Here is an 18,127-nt window from a genome sequence, read left to right on the forward strand (position 1 = left end):
TCAGTGGACAATATTGTATCCTCTGCCTTTGATGTGATAGATAGAGACTTGCTAATGTTACAACATGGCCAATCTCAACTACGTTCTATTATAGAATTAGGCTGGACACTGCAAAATCTTCGTTCAGGCTATGTGCCTTGGCGTTTAATCAACACAACGTCATTATTTTCCTTTTTTAACCTTACTGATAAACAGATCAGTTTGGCACAGAAAGGAACAGACTATACAATCCTGAGCATCGAAAAACTTGAGAGATTACCATTGACAGTGTCAGAGTCCTGTCATTGAATGGATAATACACGGAATTATCACTATTCCAATAACAACTTTCCGATTTAAAAAGTGCCTTGAGTACATACCTGCTGGCCAGTATGAACAATTGGGTAAAGGATATGTAAAATCAGAATGGAAATTACCATACACACATTCTTGCTATAGTGACAGCGACAAAAATGTATTTCTTCGTGGTGACAACTGTATACATTCACTAAGCGGTATACTTTTGTGTCAGGGTATTAATTTACACGGAGCATGTGATGGAAATTCTAACAACCTTTCATGCCACCAGCTAGTCACACCTGCAACTCAGATAGAGCCCTTTTTTATGCAACTTGCAAACGGGAGTTCCATTCTTAGAACGGATCACAGATGTTGTGGCCTTGTGCCAGGGAAAAGTTATCTAGTAAGCGTAACATCCATGGTCAAATGCTGTATGCAGGCATTGTTCCCGAGTGGGCCTGCAGACACAGTGACTCCCATCTGGCCTCGTCTGAATCTCTATTCTATACGAATTGATACTTTAAGCAAAATGAAATCTGTACTTTTACAGACAACAGTGCCTATAACGTCATCAAAAGAGACGTATGATCTTCCAGTTGCAAGGACAGCTACTGAAGTTCATGAACTTTTATCAACAAATTGCCCCGTGCATTTCGTAGAAATGCTTAGCCAACTCCTTAACATGTCTAGTGCCACAAGCATCCCAGGCATATTTAAGACAGTCTTTACGGGACTGCTAACACCTTTTCAGGCAATTTTGGGAATCGTTCCTAATTTTGTCCACTCTGTTTTTGGCGGCATACCATTATTTTTGGGACTTGTAGCAGGGATTTTATTTTTGACCCTCCTGCTTCGTTATGGCAAGCCGAAACTCAGACATAGCTCCCATGGGAATGGAAGAGACAATCCTAGCAATGCGCTACCGGGACAGGATAACTAACGTCCTCGGATTGGCCAGGCTGAGAGATCTAAACATGACCTGGTTCCTCTCATTCAGACCTATATGGCAGAACTGTATCTTACCGGTACTTCGATGAATGCTATGCGGAGATGAATGCGTGTTGGACATCTGTCTTTCACTTCCATCAGCAGTACCAATGGACGTCGATACTTTGCTCAGTCCAATAACGGCTCACGCATTGTGTTGTCCCCAGCGGCTACCAATCCTGATGACGGCATTCGTTGAGACTCCTGTGCTACGACTAGGTGGTAACAGTGGAGCGAGTGACAAAAGCAACATCACCCAGGTACGACCTTCTGTGAGCATTGCTGCTCCTGACTATGATGACAGCAATCATTCTCACACCTGCCAAGTTACAGCACTATCAAATTTGGTTGAACTGTCACCTGATTTTGTAGACCAATTCTTTGAGAGCCTGTCTGATACGATGTTCTCACCCGTACAGAAACAATAACTTTTGAGAAGCTTTCCGACACACAGCGTTCCCATGAACTCTGAATTCGGCCTTCAGTTTTGATCAACAAAAACTGCTAAAAGCGTTGGAACTCTATTTCCCCGGTCAAGCATTACTTCTTTTGAATTGAACATTTTTTTTAATATTCACCCCTTTTTGGCACAAACAATTCTTTGCTTAAGGTAAAAACTATTCTTAGAGAACAGAAGTTCGAACTTCTATTTCTAAACACATCTAGAGACATAAACTTACATCAGCCTCTAGCACATTTATTGCAATGCATTTATATGTGATGATTTATCTCGCCCTTCTTCTGTTCAGAGATACTTCATGTGTAATTCTTTTGCATAATCGTTCATTGATTTCATATGCAATAATTTTTGAATGATTTCTATGCTTCAAAAACATACAGTACCTATAATTTTCACGTACTACAATATACGCCTATTTCAAATGCATTTATGTATTTTGGGGTGGGCAATGTTACACATGCATCTAATTGCTCTAGTTTTAGTAATTTGATTGACATGAAAACGTGGAGTGGGTGCTGCGTGTTTATCTAGGTTCCTGATCGATACTGTAACCTTATGCCCCTATTCGGCTATAAATCCATTTATTCCCTATATTGGCATAACCGTTCAAGTGCGATATTCAGAAAATCATCTCTGGCCTCACACGAACAGAGCCACATTCCAGAATAGTTCTCTGCCACTTCCTTTGCAACCAATTAGTGCAATGACAGAGCAGAAGTCACTATCTGATATTCCTAGATGAACACTCCGAGTTCTTCAACAAGATAAAAACTCAGCAAACCTGGAAATCCCCGCTTGCTGTGTTTTGATTAGCAATGGAACTCTAATGAGCAACTGATCGCTATCACTTCCTAGTGACATCTTTAATTGACGTCTTATGTCCAGCAAACTTGCGTCAAACCAGGCACCTGTCAGGTATAAATATTACCAACGTTGCCTTAAGCAATTGCCTGTTGCTAGCTGTCGTGCTACCCTGTTGCTAGCTGTTGTATGCTGCTGCAGCCTGCTGCCCCGCTGCTGTTGGTGAAGCTACTGATACCATTATCGCTGCTAAAGCGCGAACGATGGTGTGGTGAGCTTAGGAGCTGAACAGCCGTCCCTCTGCGAAGAGCCCAGCAGATGCCAAGCTGCCCGCGGACGCTGTCCCCCCTCCTCCTCTCGACGCGCTGAACAGAGCTCCAGCGTTTCTAGTCTGCCCTCGCGGGTGACTGGGATACCGAGTTCCCCCTGAAGGAAATACCAGACTTTCATCATTCTATTCAGAGGTATGGTGTTGACTAAACCCTTAGATGAGAATTCTTGAAGCAAACCTTGGCAAAACCAACTTAACTTAAAGCTACTTACTTACTCCCCTTCCACGTGTTAAACTTAGGTCAGGCACACTGGGGTAGGCGTAGTTAGAAGCACCAGTTGAGTATTTTAGCCTAATGTATATATGACTGTATATATGTTTTATTACTTTTAAACCATTGTATGGCTAAGAAACCATATCAATGCTTTTACAGTTCTATTTCGCAATACTTATCTTACTGTACGTACTTTTTATAATAACAAGTCTTGCAATTGTGGCAATACATTTATCTTGTACGAGAAGAAAGACTGTTCAATAAATGTTAAACCTTTATTGACAAACGCCCGTCTCTCTATTCTCTACATATCGTGAAAGTAAACTGCACTAATCTGACTGAGTGAAATACATGTCTATTGTTTCACACAACCCTAGAGATCGACTCTTAATCTGAGGAGCAAAGTTGTCATGTTGCACGGTTGTTGGAAAGCTGAATCACTTCTTGTCTGTGCCAGGGAAGCTGATCACTTCCCATGCAGAGAAGAAAGTTTCCAGTGACCTCTGAGCTAGTTGGTAACAAACCCAATTAAGTTTAGCATAGTCAGTGGAGGCCTGGAATATCCGCAGTTCCACGTCGATACTACTGTTTATGTTATTCCAATGCGCAGGGCCTAGTGGGAAACTAGGAACTACACTACAATTTCATATGGGTTAAGTGCCATCTGTGTGATAATTTAAATAAAGATATATATATTAATACATGCACAAGTTTGCTGCCTGGAACACTGCAGCATTAATACCCTTTTTGTTTTTCACTGGTTTAAAAACTGAGTTCAAACATCAAAGTCTGTGCCTGACAATACGCATGGTTTTAATTCAACGATGGCCGATTCCCGGGCTGCTACCGAGCCACCCCGAGACGCACCCACGGACCCTTCTGCTGCAACTCCTGCAAGTTCACCTGCATCCGGACCTGCACTACTCCAGCACCAACCAAGACCAAGACGAGCAACAGCAGCAGCCACCTGAAATGCATCCTGCTCAACACCCGCTCCGTCCACAGGCACGCCATCGAGATCTGGAACTTGCTCGACACCACAGCCCCAGACGTCGCCTTCTTCACGGAAACCTGGATGAACGCCTCGTCAGCGCCCGACATCGCCATCGCCATCCAAGACGACTACAAGATCATCCGAAGGGACCGCATCAACCACACCGGAGGAGGCATCGCCATCGTCCACAGGAACACCATCCGCATCACGACCAACACCGACGACACCCTCGCACCCGCCGAGCACCTGCACTTTCAGGTCCACATCAACCCCAAGACCACCCTCAGAGGCACCCTCATCTACAGACCCCCAGGACATCGCACACAATTCAGCGAAAACATCGCCGACTTCATCAGCCTGCACGCCCTCTGCTCCGCCGACTACATCCTCCTAGGGGACCTCAACTTCCACCTGGAGAACAACAACGACCGCAACACCACCACTCTGCTGGACAACCTCGCAAACCTGGGACTCAAGCAGCTGGTCACCACCCCCACCCACTACGCCGGACACACACTCGACCCCGTCTTCTCATCCAGCAAGGACATCGCCTTCAGCCACGCCACCGGACTCCACTGGACGGACCACAGCTGCGTCCACTTCAACTTCAGAAGGACCACGATCCACCACCACCAGCAACAGGTTGCACGCAGGAGCTGGAACAAGATCACAGCCGACCAGCTCGCGACCTCCCTGAGCATGAACCCTCCCACCAGCACAACGAACCCAAGCCAGGCGGCCACCAACCTCACGAAGTGGATCAGCGACTGCGCAGACGACCTCGCCCCCCTGAGGACCCCGCCTAGCAGACCCGGTAGCAAGAAAGCCCCATGGTTCACCGACGAACTCAAGAGCTCCAAGAAGAACTGCCGAGCCCTCGAGAAAACCTGGCGCAGAGACCCAACTCCGGACAACATGGCTGCCCGCAAGCTCGCCACCCGAAAGCACCACCAACTCATCCACACCACCAAGAAAACTGCATTCAAGGAACGACTGGACAACAACGCACACAACAGCAAGGAACTCTTCAACATCGTTGGGGTCGGATCCTGCTCGAGTATATATTTTATGAGGCCCGCTTTGAAAAGTAAGTAAAGTCTTGAATGCAGACTGTTTCGAGTGTACCTGGCTTATATATTCAGCCTTGTCTCCGCTTTAAAAACCTTTCTCCTTCTACCTAAAACTCATTTAGGAGTCAGCAGTTAGTCTATGTGTTTGTTTCAAACGTTATACGTGCAATTGAACTAATCTTCATTGTAACGCTATAGTTACAAAAGAACCTATCAGAGCCTATCAGAGGTCGTATTTGAGCTGAACCAAATGATATTATGAGCCGTATGTGTTTCAGCAGTACTCATCTGTTTATACAGCGGCACCAGTACTAAGCATTTTGACCACATAGAGCTAGACAGATCAAGAGATACTATGAAAGTTTCTCTTGAACATGCAGGATGAACGTCAATTTTGTTTTAGCGTACCGCAGTACGACACAAAATACATTTTTGCAGAAGATTTTCTGTGAGTAGATTTATTATACAACAAATATGCATACTTTTGGTAAATGCATATGCAGAAAACTAAGATCTTTACTTAAGAACCGTCTGATAGGTTCTTTTGTAACTATAGCGTTACAATGAAGATCAGTTCTATTGCACGTATAATGTTTGAAACAAACACATAGACTAACTGCTGCCTCCCAAATGAGTTTTAGGTAGAAGGAGAAAGGTTTTTAAAGCGGAGACGAGGCTGAATTTATAAGCCAGGGACACTAGAAAGAGTCTGCATTCAAGACTTTTCTTACTTTTCAGAGCAGGGCCTCATAAAATATATACTCGAGCAGGATCCGAGAGAGGTGAGGCCCAGGTCTGAACAAGTATTGGTAAGCAATTTTTGTATTTTATTTCTTTATTTAAGAGACAATTTGGTTTGAACAAAAGTTGATTACCGCTATTTAATTTATTTATTTTTTTCTTCAGATTTTCATTAATTTCAGTACCTTTTCCAAGAGTTCATATTGGGATGCAAAGTATGTATATATCCTTTATTAAAAGTTGCAGTGACATCACATTCCTCTAGGTCCTGACGAAAGCCCAGGAACATTGTCCTTAGGGGCTGAAACATGTTGACCACATGGGCAGTTAATATGGTATAACTGCCTTCACCTGCACTTTTAATTTAGAATATTCAGTTGAAATACAAGATTGAACATGGGTCCATAGTAGTATATCTGATTTTAGCGCACACTTCTCACGATATGCACTGCTTTCTTACTGTAAGTTTGAAAGAAAATCTTTTTCCCTCTTTGTTTCTTTCCCTTGTGATTTACCATGAGAGGATACAACTATTGCTGACGTTTCTCTCGATTATTGATGAGAGGGCTCAATGTAGTTGTTTGGTACAACCCAGATGATGACACTGGGCACGCCTTTGTGTGCAATGATGGGATACCAAGACATCCTAGAATGGGTATGACCTATCCCTTCTTTTTTCACATGTAGACTGATAATAGCCGCTTTTTTTCTTCTGTTTTTCATATTCTCTTCACTGTTCTGATTTAGAAACAGACAGATAGTACAGCAGTATACAACTTATACTTCTGAATTTTGTGAGACCACCATCTTTTGAAGGTATTGTTATTGTTAGGTATTTGGGGATTTAAATTTGGTTGGTCTATAAATATCTCTCCCTTTGGCCCTTGTTTTGTAGTGTTAGTAGGTAGACCTTGCCTGACATGCCGAGATAGACTGTTCCCATGAGAAGCCGGGTCAGTACTAAGTTGGTAAAGACAGACCTTTACATACAATGGATTGGAATTCTACCTTTGCAACTGCAAGTGGTTAGACTATTTTCCAGCATTCCTCCCATCACCTTTAGTGCGCACATAATCCAAACACCAGCTGAATGTTTCATGAAACCAACAACTATAAATCAGTTACACAGCATATTGAGATATATAATTTGCAGAGCCAAGTTGGAGCTCATTCTATGCCAACAACTATTATGCTTTATCTATATATATGCATACACACACACACACACACACATATATATTTAAACACTCAAAGACTAACTTTAATGCTTCTGTAACTTCGAAGGGAGCCCATATTGTTTTTTAAAGTCATATTTCTTGATTTATGGCTGCAAAGCTTTACTTTTGCTAATGTCATGAGTAAAGACGAGCTAGAATGACCAGGGACTTGAGTCAGGAAAGAGTAGTATTATTCACCAGTTGAGGATTGCTTTGCTATTTGCGGCACAATGCACATTAATCTACATTTGTGATGCAACGAATACCTCAAGAAAAAGTGAGTGCTATACATTATGTAAATAACTAACAACAAATAAAAGAGAAATATTAAAAATCTATACTCACTTTGTCTGTCTGGACGCACATGGTTGGCAATCGATCGAACCTGGTATTCTGTCAACGGCATAGAGAGAAAAACACATTTGAACAAAACCAGCTTTAAAAAACAGCATTAATATGTACCTTGTAAGGTTTAAATCTCACAGAGGTACACACCCTTCAGTTATACAATAAAACAAAGATAATATCATTGCTGTGACAATGCATAATCAGGTGTAGTCAAAATTCTAAGGTGAAGCTTGAAGGAAAAGATTTGCATGAATATGCAAGAGCTAAAAAAATGATAGCCAAGTCTCTCAAATGTGCATTATATATAAGGAAAATGGTACTTACCAGTATGGACCTGTTCTTGGCACGTAGAGCTGCAGAGTTACACACTATGCATAGATGGCCACCTAGTGTTGGGCCCGGATGTTTGCAGTTTGTTTTGTTGTAGAAAGGTCTTTAGAAGTCATGGGATAGGTGACTCGACTCCTCCTTTGGATGATACTGCGCACGGGCATCGGCTCCATCCCCAGATGCTTTTTCGCCATTAGGGAAGTGATGGAGCTCTACAAGAGGTAGTGATGTCCATCTGATTTGTATCTAATTAAGATAATACTGAAACAGATAAAGGTAGCCGGGGAGGCGGGTGGGCATGTGTAACTCTGCAGCTCTACATGCCAAGAACAGATGCATACTGGTAAGTAGCATTTTCCGTTCCAGGCATATGAGCTGCAGATTATACACTATGCATAGATTGTATAGCAGAACCCACACATAGCAGCGACCACCAGTATCTGTTGCAGTTGTTTGAAACAGTGTTTTTAGTATGGCCGTGCCCACAGTGGCTTTTTGTTTAGTTTGCACATCTACACAGTAATGCTTTGTGAATGTGTGCGGTGTAAGCCATGTAGCTGCTCTGCATAGGTCATCTAGGGGAATGTTCCCTAAGAATGCCATTGAAGCCCCTATCTTTCTTGTTGAATGGGCTTTTGGAGGAATTGTTAAGGTACGTTTGGCTTTCTGGTAACATATTTGTATGCATTTAACAATCCATCTGGCGATCCCCGATTTTGATATGAGGTTGCCTTTATGTGGCAGTGAAAAAGACACAAAAAGTTGTTTTGTTTTACGAAAAGTTTGTGTCCTTTCGATATAGTACAGTAATGCTCTTTTGACATCTAAGGTGTCTAGAGCTCTTTCTGCAACTGTTTGAGGCTGCGAGAAAAATACGGGCAGCTCAACTGATTGATTTAGATGGAATGGTGAAATGACTTTAGGAAGGAATTTAGGAGTAGTACGAAGAACCACTTTGTTATGATGCATTTGCAAAAAAGGTTCTTGAATGGTAAATGCTTGTAGTTCACCAACTCTTCTGAGAGAAGTAATTGCTACTAGGAAAGCTACTTTCCAGGTTAGGAACTGCAATTCACATTTATGTAATGGTTCAAAGGGAGGACCCATTAATCTTGTAAGCACAATGTTCAGGTTCCACACTAGTGCCGGTGGCGTTCTGGGAAGAATTATTCTTTTGAGTCCTTCCATGAAAGCTTTTATAGCTGGTACTCTAAAAAGAGATAGATGTCTATTTTGTAAGTATGCTGCAATGGCAGCAAGGTGTAGTCTGATAGACGTATAGGCTAAATTACACTTTTGAAGGTGTAATAGATATGCTATGATGTGTTGAATAGACACGTCTAAGGGATTTATTCGGTTGTTTTGACAGTATATGACAAAGCGTTTCCACTTAGCAGCATAACATGCTCTAGTAGTGGGACGTCTAGCTTCTTTAATAATGTTCATGTATTCTGGAGGAAGGTTGAGGTAATCAAACTATGACCTCAAGAGCCAGATCGCTAGGTTGAGCTGAACTGGGTTTGGATGTATGATGTCTCCATGGTTCTGTGTTAATGGACGTGGAGATAGGTTTAGTTTTTAGTGTGGTACTACAGATATCTGCAACAGCGTGGTGTACCACGGTTGTCTGGCCCAAGTTGGAGTGACTAGAATGAGCGTCAGGGAATGCTGTTGTAGTTTGAGTACCACTAACGGAAGTAGTGGGAGAGGAGGAAAAGCGTACGCAAATAGTTTTGACCAGTTCGTCCATATCGCATTGCCTTTGGACAATGGGTGTGGGTATCTGGCGGCAAAGCTTGGACGTTTTGAGTTTTCGTGGGTGGCAAAGATGTCTATCTGAGGTTGTCCCCACATTTGAAAGAACGGATGAAGAACTTGCGGATGAAGTTCCCACTCGTGGATCTGCTGCGTTTGTCGACTTAGCAGATCTGCCATAGTGTTTTGTACTCCTGGGACATGTTGGGCTAAGAGGAAGATCTTTAGCGGTATAGCCCATCTTCATATCTGCTGTGCTAACAGAGAGCTGCAGAGAGTGTGTCCCCCCTTGTTTGTTTATGTAGTACATAGCTGTCATATTGTCTGTGCGGACTGAGACAGCTTTGCCTGACACTTGAGTTTGAAATGATTTTAGGGCTAGAAACACAGCTAGCAACTCTAAGTGGTTGATGTGGAGTAGCTTTTGTTGCGGTGTCCACCTGCCTTGCATGGTGTGATGCAGTAGGTGAGCTCCCCAGCCGGAGAGCAATGCGTCCACTCCACTGTCATGACTATTTGAGGAACTGGCTCTAGAAACGGTCGCCCTTTGGAAAGGTTTTTGGTGTTCCACCATTGCAGAGAACGATGAGTCCGACCGTCTACCAACACTAGGTCTGTCAATTGACCTTGAGCCCGATTCCATTGGCGTGCTGGGCACTCTTGAAGTGGACGCATTTACAGTATTGCGTGAGGTACTACAACTATGCAAGATGCCATCATCCCAATGAGCTGGATGAACACCCGAGCTGGTAGCGAGTGTTGCTGTTTGAATTTTGTTAGGAGAGTTTGTACAATTGTTATCCAGGCTGGAGAGGGAGAAGCTACTGTTAGTTGGGTGTTGATTGTAGCGCCGAGATACTGTTGTATATGCAAGGGTTGCAGCTGCGATTTGGTGTGATTTACTGTGAATCCCAAGTCGTGAAGCAGTTGAATAGTAGCGTGAGTGTGTTGCACACACTGGCTGTATGAGGTGGCTTTTATGAGCCAGTCGTCTAGATATGGGAAGACATGAATATGTTGTCTTCTTAAGTGTGCTGCTACAACTGCTAGGCATTTGGTAAACACCCATGGCGCTGTTGTGACTCTGAATGGGAGCACTTTGAACTGGTAGTGCTGCCCGTCTAGCACAAATCTGAGATATTTTCTGTGCGCTGTCTGGCTGGGAATATGGAAGTAGGCGTCCTTGAGATTTAGAATGACAAGGAAGTCATTTAGTACCAGCAATGGAAGGACTTGTTGGAGTGTGACCATATGAAAATGATCCGACTGTATGTAAATGTTTAGAGGTCTGAGGTCTAGGATGGGTCTTAGAGATCCGTCCTTCTTTGGTATTAGGAAATATAGGGAGTATACTCCTTTGTTCTTCTGATGCGCTGGAACTATTTCTATTGCATTTTTCTGCAGGAGGGATATTACCTCCTGTCTGAGCAATGTTAAATGTTCCTGTGGCATTGGACGCTGCTTGGGTGGTATGTTTGTGGGGGGGGGGGGGGGGGGGGGGGGGAGTGGATGTTAGTTCCAGACAATAACCTGATTAAATTATTTGGAGCACCCACCCGTCTGATGTGATAATTTTCCAGGCTGGCAGGTATTGTTTGAGTCTTCCCCCGACAGGAATGGGACGGGGGAAGGGGAAGGGAGTCATTGGGCAGGGGTAGAGGCAGAGTGTGAGTTGTTATTTGTACCTCTGCCTTTGTTATTATTACCCCTGTAACCACCCCTTTGGTAGCCTTTACTGTAAGTGGAGTGTGTAGGGGCTTTTACGAGGTAGAAGCTGTGTCTGAAGTATATCCCCTGGTGGCACCTCGATAGGATGAGCGACGAAATGAACGTCTGGGAGCCTGCGACTGTAGGGCTCCTATAGATTTGGCGGTGTCTGTATCCGCTTTCATTTTCTCTAGCGATACATCTACGTTGGTCCAAATAGGTGTTGCTCATCAAAGAGTTGATTAAGAATGGTACTTTGGGGGAGGAGCCTAGCTCGCGACCGCGATGGCCGCCTGATTCCTCGGCTCCGCTGACCCTGTAGCTGTCCTCCCGGTTTCCGCACTATCCTGCCCTCAACCAGTGTACTGCGTTACAGCGGCGGAACCGGGAGGCGAGCCTGATCACGTCGGTGTGTTTTGCTCCTCGATTCCGGCAGCTGAAGCTCCGGGACGCCTCTCCCCTCCGGACGCCGCATAGAGCAGCCTGGGTCTTTGTTTGCGGAGGCGGCCGGCCCGGATGGTGAAGACGGCGGCCATTGTGGGACGGACGGTGCTGGTTCCTATCTCTCGCCGGCGGCGCTTGCATTTCCGCGACCTCGCTGCCTTTGATCCTGGGCACCGCCGCTACCGGCGTAACAAGGTAACTGGACTTCAGTCCCGGGACGGGCCCTCCGCTACATTGTTTCCCTTGGCGCCGTAGTCAGCGCCATCTTTCTGCCCTGGATTCTACAGCAGTGAGCCCGGGCTGCCGGTGCGACGAGTGCATCGGCCAGCGCCACTTCACGACTGCGCCGGAGTGGGGGAGGCAGCCCCAGCACCCCCAGTCTGTTTTCACCGCAACTCGACCCGGCAGGGGACTCGTCTGCTCGCTGCGAGTGAGGAAATGCGACCAGTGGGACTGCCTCTCGTCTGCCATGTTCGGGCTCGGGAGGGGGTTGCGTCCCTGCCCTTTGAGGCGCCTTTGTCACTTAGAGAAGTACTGAGCGCCCTGGCCGACCTCAGGTCCGCCATGCGTACTGTTACCAGGGAATTGGTGGCCCAGATGGATGCCACCCTGCTTGCTGCCCCCCAGTCTGTCCACGTGCGGGACACTGCGCCACATCCTACAGCTGCAATTCATGGCTCCCTCGCCAACGTCGCCACTGACTCACTGCGGTCACGCGGCCCGGTCATTGCTGGGGTGCGGGCGGCAGCACCCCCCAAGGAGCGCAAACTCTCTGAGGTGGTGAACTGGCCTGAGCGACGCCGCGAGACACCACGCTTGGGGGCTTTCTTGAGGACACATGGCGGACCTCCGTTTTCTATCCTGGAAAGGCCACTACCGGGCGGACCAGCTGCCCTTTGTGAACCACCGTGGGACTATGGATCCTTAGCTACGATTGCGGACCACCTGACTGCGTTTTGGATGGCCTTTGGTGTTTCTCCCCTTATTCAGCCGTGGTCCTGTTCTCCGCTCCCATTTTTCAAGAGGACTATCGTGCAGCTGGGTTGTACAGTACCACCGCCTCGCAGGGGACAGGGTTGAGGCGCCCCCTCCTGTATCAGGACTGTTTCCCGTTTTTGGACTGCTGGATCGCTGATGGACTGCCGGGGGTGTTGAGTATTGGTATCGTATGGGCCTTGGGGTCGGGGTAAGGGCGGCCAGGGAACTGTTTTGCTTGTGTTGGATATATTTTACTGGCCCCCCTCCGGCCTTCTCTGACTTCTTTACCTCGCAGTGGTCCCCTTGTTTGTTTCCACCTTCCATGAGCTATGTTGTGCTGCCGGACTGTACCGTTCCACCGCACCGCAGGGGCCAGGGGTGAGGCTGCACCCTCTTGGGTTAGGACTGATTCTCTTCTGTTGCTGGGACGCTGAAGGACTGCCGGGGATTTAACCGTTGGTATTGTATTGGCTTGGAGTCGGGGTAAGGGCGGCCAGGGGCTTATATGTTCTTCGGATTGCAAATGCTTAATAGGCCCTCCTCCGAATCTCTCTTTTCCTTTCCTGGGAGTAATAGGGTATTGCACTCTTCCTTTCTCCCTGGGTTCAACCGTGATTTTCTTGACCTTCCTTTTCTCTCTTTTGTCTCTAAATTTCGGGTTTTTCCGGGGCGACAGACACGTAGCTTGGGGGGGGGGTAGGCCATAGCCTCGGCATGCGTGTAGGGTGGGGGGTCCTTATTGATGTGTTTTTATTTCTATGGTGCCTTCTTTTTCCTTTATTGTTCCCCCCTTTTTATTTTCGTGTTTTAGGGCCAGTGGTGGGTACTGGTGGTGGTTGGGCAGTGGTTGGGTGACACGTCCTGCGGCGTAACCATATCCTGATGTTGCAGTACCGTGCCGCCATTTTAGATCTGTTTTAGTGCTAGTAGTCTCTCCTGCTCGCCGTTCTCCTTTCATTATGCTATTACTTGTGATTTTCTGGATCCTTTCTCTTCTTTTTCTTGTCTCTATATTTCGGGTTCTTCTGGGGCGACAGACACGTAGCTTGGGGGGGGGGTAGGCCATAGCCTCGGCATGCATGTAGGGTGGGGGGTCCTCATTGATATGTTTTTATTTCTATGGTGCCTTCTTTTTCCCTTTTTTGCTATCTCATTGTTTTCTTAGGGTCAGTGGTGGGTGCTGGTGTTGGATGGGCAGTGTTGGGTGACACGTCTTGCGGCGTAGTCCTATCCTGATGTTGCAGTAATGTGCCGCCATCTTAGATGTGCTTAGTGTTAGTAGTCTCTCCTGCTCGCCATCACCCGTTCCTCATGCGATTGTCTGTACTGTGCACTGATCCGTATCGATTTCTGTCTCTCCTTACATATAAAATCATAAAATTAACCTCACTGACTCCTGCCACTCGGAGCACATCGATTTGTTGTAACAAGGACCGTATGCTTTTCTGTGCTGCCGTGCTACCGAGTGGACGTATCATTTGCCAATAAGCTCAGAATTGTGGTGGCCGGCCGGATGGTTGTAGGCCCGTATTTGTACTGTGCAAAGAGCTTAATAAAGGTTTTCAAAAATAAAAAAAAAAAAAAAAGAATGGTACTTTGTACCTCAGGTTTGAACCCTGATATACGTAGCCAGGCGTGTCTGCGTAGTAAAACGCTGGTGTTAACTGCCCTAGAGGCAGTATCTGCAGCATCGAGGGCACACCGAATAGAGGCGTTTGTGATGTTTTTCCCCTCTTGGATAAGCTGGTTTGCTCTATTCTTGTACCTGTAAGGGAGGTGCCTCATTAAGGACTCTAGCTCATCATAATGTGCCCTGTCATATCTGGCTAATAATGCCTGTGTATTGGCGATACGCCACATGTTTGCTGCTTGAAACGCTGTTCTTTTTCCTGATGCGTCAAGTAGTTTAGACTCCTTATCTGGTGGTGCAGCGTCACCTGATGATTGCGAGTTTGCTCTCTTGCGTGCATTGGAAACTACAAGCGAGTCTAGTGGTACTGGACCTTTAATATATGCTGGGTCTGAGGGGGCAGCTATATATTTTTTCTCTATACGAGGGTTAATGACTCTAGTTCTGACTGGGTCCTTGACTTCAGGAGCATGCTTGATCACTCCTTTAAGCATCGGTAAAATGGATGAGGTCCTTTGTGCGTTATCAAACGTATCCTTCAGGAAGGCTTCCTCAACAGGGTCTGTATATATGTCTACCCCATGATATTGTGCAGCCCTGTGAATTAATTAATTAAACCCTATAGTGTCTTCTGGTGGGGAAGGCCTTTAGGGGTATATGTCATCCTGAGGGACATTTGGGACATCTAGGGTGGTATAATCATCCCACTTGTCAGGGGATGCTGTAGGTGTGGCTGGATCAGGTATGTTAACCCCATATCGTCAGAGCTATCATCCCTGTCTGGTATGATAGAGGATGCTGGGGAATGCTGTGGTATGGGAGGCTGTGGTGATGGTACAGGTGAAAGAAGGGGAAGGCAGTCTTAAGGGAGAGGTAGCCATGTCCTCCTCCTTTGAATGCGGAGCTGGAGCTGGTGTGTCTAGCGGTCGCATTTTTTAAGCCAAAATTAAGTGTCCAGTAATTGGATCCTTAGCTAGAGTCTTTTGAGCAGTGTCTGGATAAGGTAAATACTCTGCAGGAGGTCGATCTTTTGGTGCGGAGGAAGGTTTCGGCACCGAAGCGGCTTGTGTGGGTTTCTTGACAATGTCTTTTACTAGGGAAGCAGGAGTCTTTTTCGGCTCCGAAACTTTTTTCGGTTCCGAGGATTTTTTTGGTTCCGGTATGGTTTTGCCGCAGGAGTAGTGGTGTGTTTCGGCGCCAATGGTTTGGATGTAGGAGTAGTCGGTGCCGTTGTCTTTTTCGGTGCCAGTAGATGTGCGCCAGCACAGTGTGAAGGCCGACTCGAGCCAGAGTCGCCTGAAGGCTTAATTGGCTTCTTAGCCGGGCCTGAAGGTGGGGCAGTAGAAGCAGTGTCTCGGTGTGCACCCGAGGGCGAGGGTGTGACCGGGGCCTTCTTTGGGTGTGTCAAGGAAGGGTCGGGGTCGACGGTCTTACTTACGACCCGCTGTGCTGGAGTGATGTTCTCTACATCGGAATCTTCTGCCTCAGAGCTGCTGTCGACGTCGTGTTGTTCAGGAAGTCCGGAAACGGAGCTGAAGATCTTAGAGCCATTGTTCTCCTCGCTCTTCCGTCCCGGATAGTATTTTTGGAGCGGAAAGAGGCACAAGCTAAACAGTCTTCCGCCTCGTGCTCCGGAGAGAGGCAGAGGTTACACACTTCATGAAGGTCCGTGTGGGGAAACTTCGACCCACATTGAGGACATTTTTTAAATGGCGTCCTTTCCATTAGCTGGAGTCGAGGCCTAGCTAGGCCCGAAGGCCGTCGACGACAACCGGAATTGAGATCCTCTATGTTGAAGAGTAGCGTTGACTGGAAAAGCGTTCAAAACTAAGTTTTGTAAGTTGATGAGGATAGCGCACCGAAGGAATCGGTTCCAACACAGAGCACTGGAAACACATCCGAGCCCGGTGGCAGAAAAAAACCATCTGAGGATGGAGCCGATGCCCATGCGCAGTATCATCCAAAGGAGGAGTCACCTATCCTGTGACTTCCAAAGACTTTTCTACAACAAAACAAACTGCAAACATCTGGGCCCAACACTAGGTGGCCATCTATGCATGGTGTGTAATCTGCAGCTCATATGCCTCGAACACATCTTTCTAATAGCTATTAGCACAGTACAAAATGAAATCAAGCACTATCCAGCAGTGCACACGCTTGCATACCATATACAACAGTCTTAAAAAAAATATGAAAAAGTAAAATAAAACCTAAGATTTAGAGAATAGCTTTTTCATCTTCAACTAAAAAGTGTATTAATGTTACCCTTAATTTTTAAATAAGTACTTGTTGAATAACATTTTTTTGTCAACTGCTGCACAAGAGCTCTAAAATGGTGGATGTTCTTAACCCTTTCGCTGCTGATGACGAGCTCAGCTCGTCATCACCCACGGGTGTCGTGTGCTGATGACGAGCTGAGCTCGTCATGAATAATGGTATTAATAAATCTGCAGCACAGGGCAAAAATCCCCGCAGCAGCCATGTGGTTAAAGAAAATATTTCTGGAATATTTCAAAGTCAGTGTGTGTAGGAACTGAACTCTGAAGGTGATCTGTGTGGGGAGGTGGAGGAATGGGGCAAGGTGCCACAGTGGTTGAGTCTAGTATCTTTCTGACTGACTAGGGGTTTGGGTAAGGTTTGAGCTCTACCCAGTCAGCCTCCTCAAAAGAAAGTCTCCTATTGTTGAGGGGTGCAGGATCTTGCTTACTGTAGTGGAGGTCAGTCAGAATCTTCACCAAAGTAGGGTGAAAATAAAGCTTTGTTTGTCTAACACCAGTTACCTTTGGAGGCTTGATGGCTGGGGCTGTGTCGCTCAAAGGAAAGGATGGATCTGAAATGTGTGCGCGTGCTGGCTTAAAAGCATACTTCAGTGCTGAAGGTGTTGGCTCGGCACCTTGGGGTTGGAAGGCTAACGCTTGGAAACAAGAGCCTTTGGCTCAAGGTTGATCTAAAACTGGGCAAGCTCAGGGACAAAGAGAAAAGCAGACTGTAAAAGCCTCTTGCCTACAGTCTAAGAGGTCGATGCCCAGCTCCCCTGAGAGAGGTGGTGAGGCCTCCACTAGAGACTTATTTTGAGGTCAAGGCCCAGAGTGTTTATCCTTGATTACTTGTCAAGGAATGTGTATGCTCAGTGTTGCCTTTGACTGGTGCAGGTTTCCCTGTGGTCCGTGAAGTCTGTGGTTCCATGATATAGGGCACATCTGAGGAGAGAGTTACGGGCTTTGCTCATACTGATCCAGCTGAAATTCAGATTGAGAGCCACCCTCTGAGTAAAAAGTTATTTGCACAAAGATGGTCAGTTTTTAACTCTTACTCTACAGCTAGTGATAAACCTGATCTGTATACTTGACCCTCTGGGAAGTTGTGCCTTCACTTGGTAAGCTATGCTTGCTATATTGCACAAAATATCAAGTGCACTGAGTTACGGTCCAGGGGTCCTTTGTAACAGCTGAAACCATTCCTCCTCTACCCAATGGATTCAGGTTTTGACCACATCTCACATGGGGAATCCAGAAGAAGTCTAACAAGAGCCTAGGAGTGATAGACATGCTTCCCACTTATACCACTTTCAAGCATTCACCCAGCCAACTATACTATCAAAATGTGGCCAGAAAACAAATGGAAAAGCGATGAGCACTGCAAGAACAAACTAGTGTTTGTTGTATTTTATACTAAAACGAAATAACAAGTCAAGTCCCTGATATACGGGTCTTTACACATACCAAAGCCCATGTCAAACATTCGATCTGCTTCATCAAATACAAGGTAAGTGACTCTCTGTAGGTTAGTGGCTTTCTTCTTCACATGGTCAATTAATCTTCCCTGTCAGAAAGCAAAACAT

At 46.0% G+C, this 18,127-nt stretch overlaps 1 protein-coding gene across 1 annotated transcript in view; it reads right to left on the bottom strand.

Moving 5' to 3' along the window:
* Positions 1–18,127, bottom strand: part of DDX42 (DEAD-box helicase 42) — a 401,460-nt gene that overhangs the window by 150,475 nt on the left and 232,858 nt on the right. The window contains exons 11-12 of the mRNA XM_086923805.1: positions 18,009–18,108; positions 7,440–7,487 (exon numbers count right to left, since the gene is read on the bottom strand). Coding sequence (XP_086779931.1) covers positions 7,440–7,487; positions 18,009–18,108 — 148 coding nt within the window. The remainder of the gene's footprint in view (positions 1–7,439; positions 7,488–18,008; positions 18,109–18,127) is intronic.

This window comes from Lissotriton vulgaris, chromosome 5 (assembly GCF_964263255.1).
Source record: "Lissotriton vulgaris chromosome 5, aLisVul1.2, whole genome shotgun sequence".
Lineage (NCBI taxonomy): Eukaryota > Metazoa > Chordata > Amphibia > Caudata > Salamandridae > Lissotriton > Lissotriton vulgaris.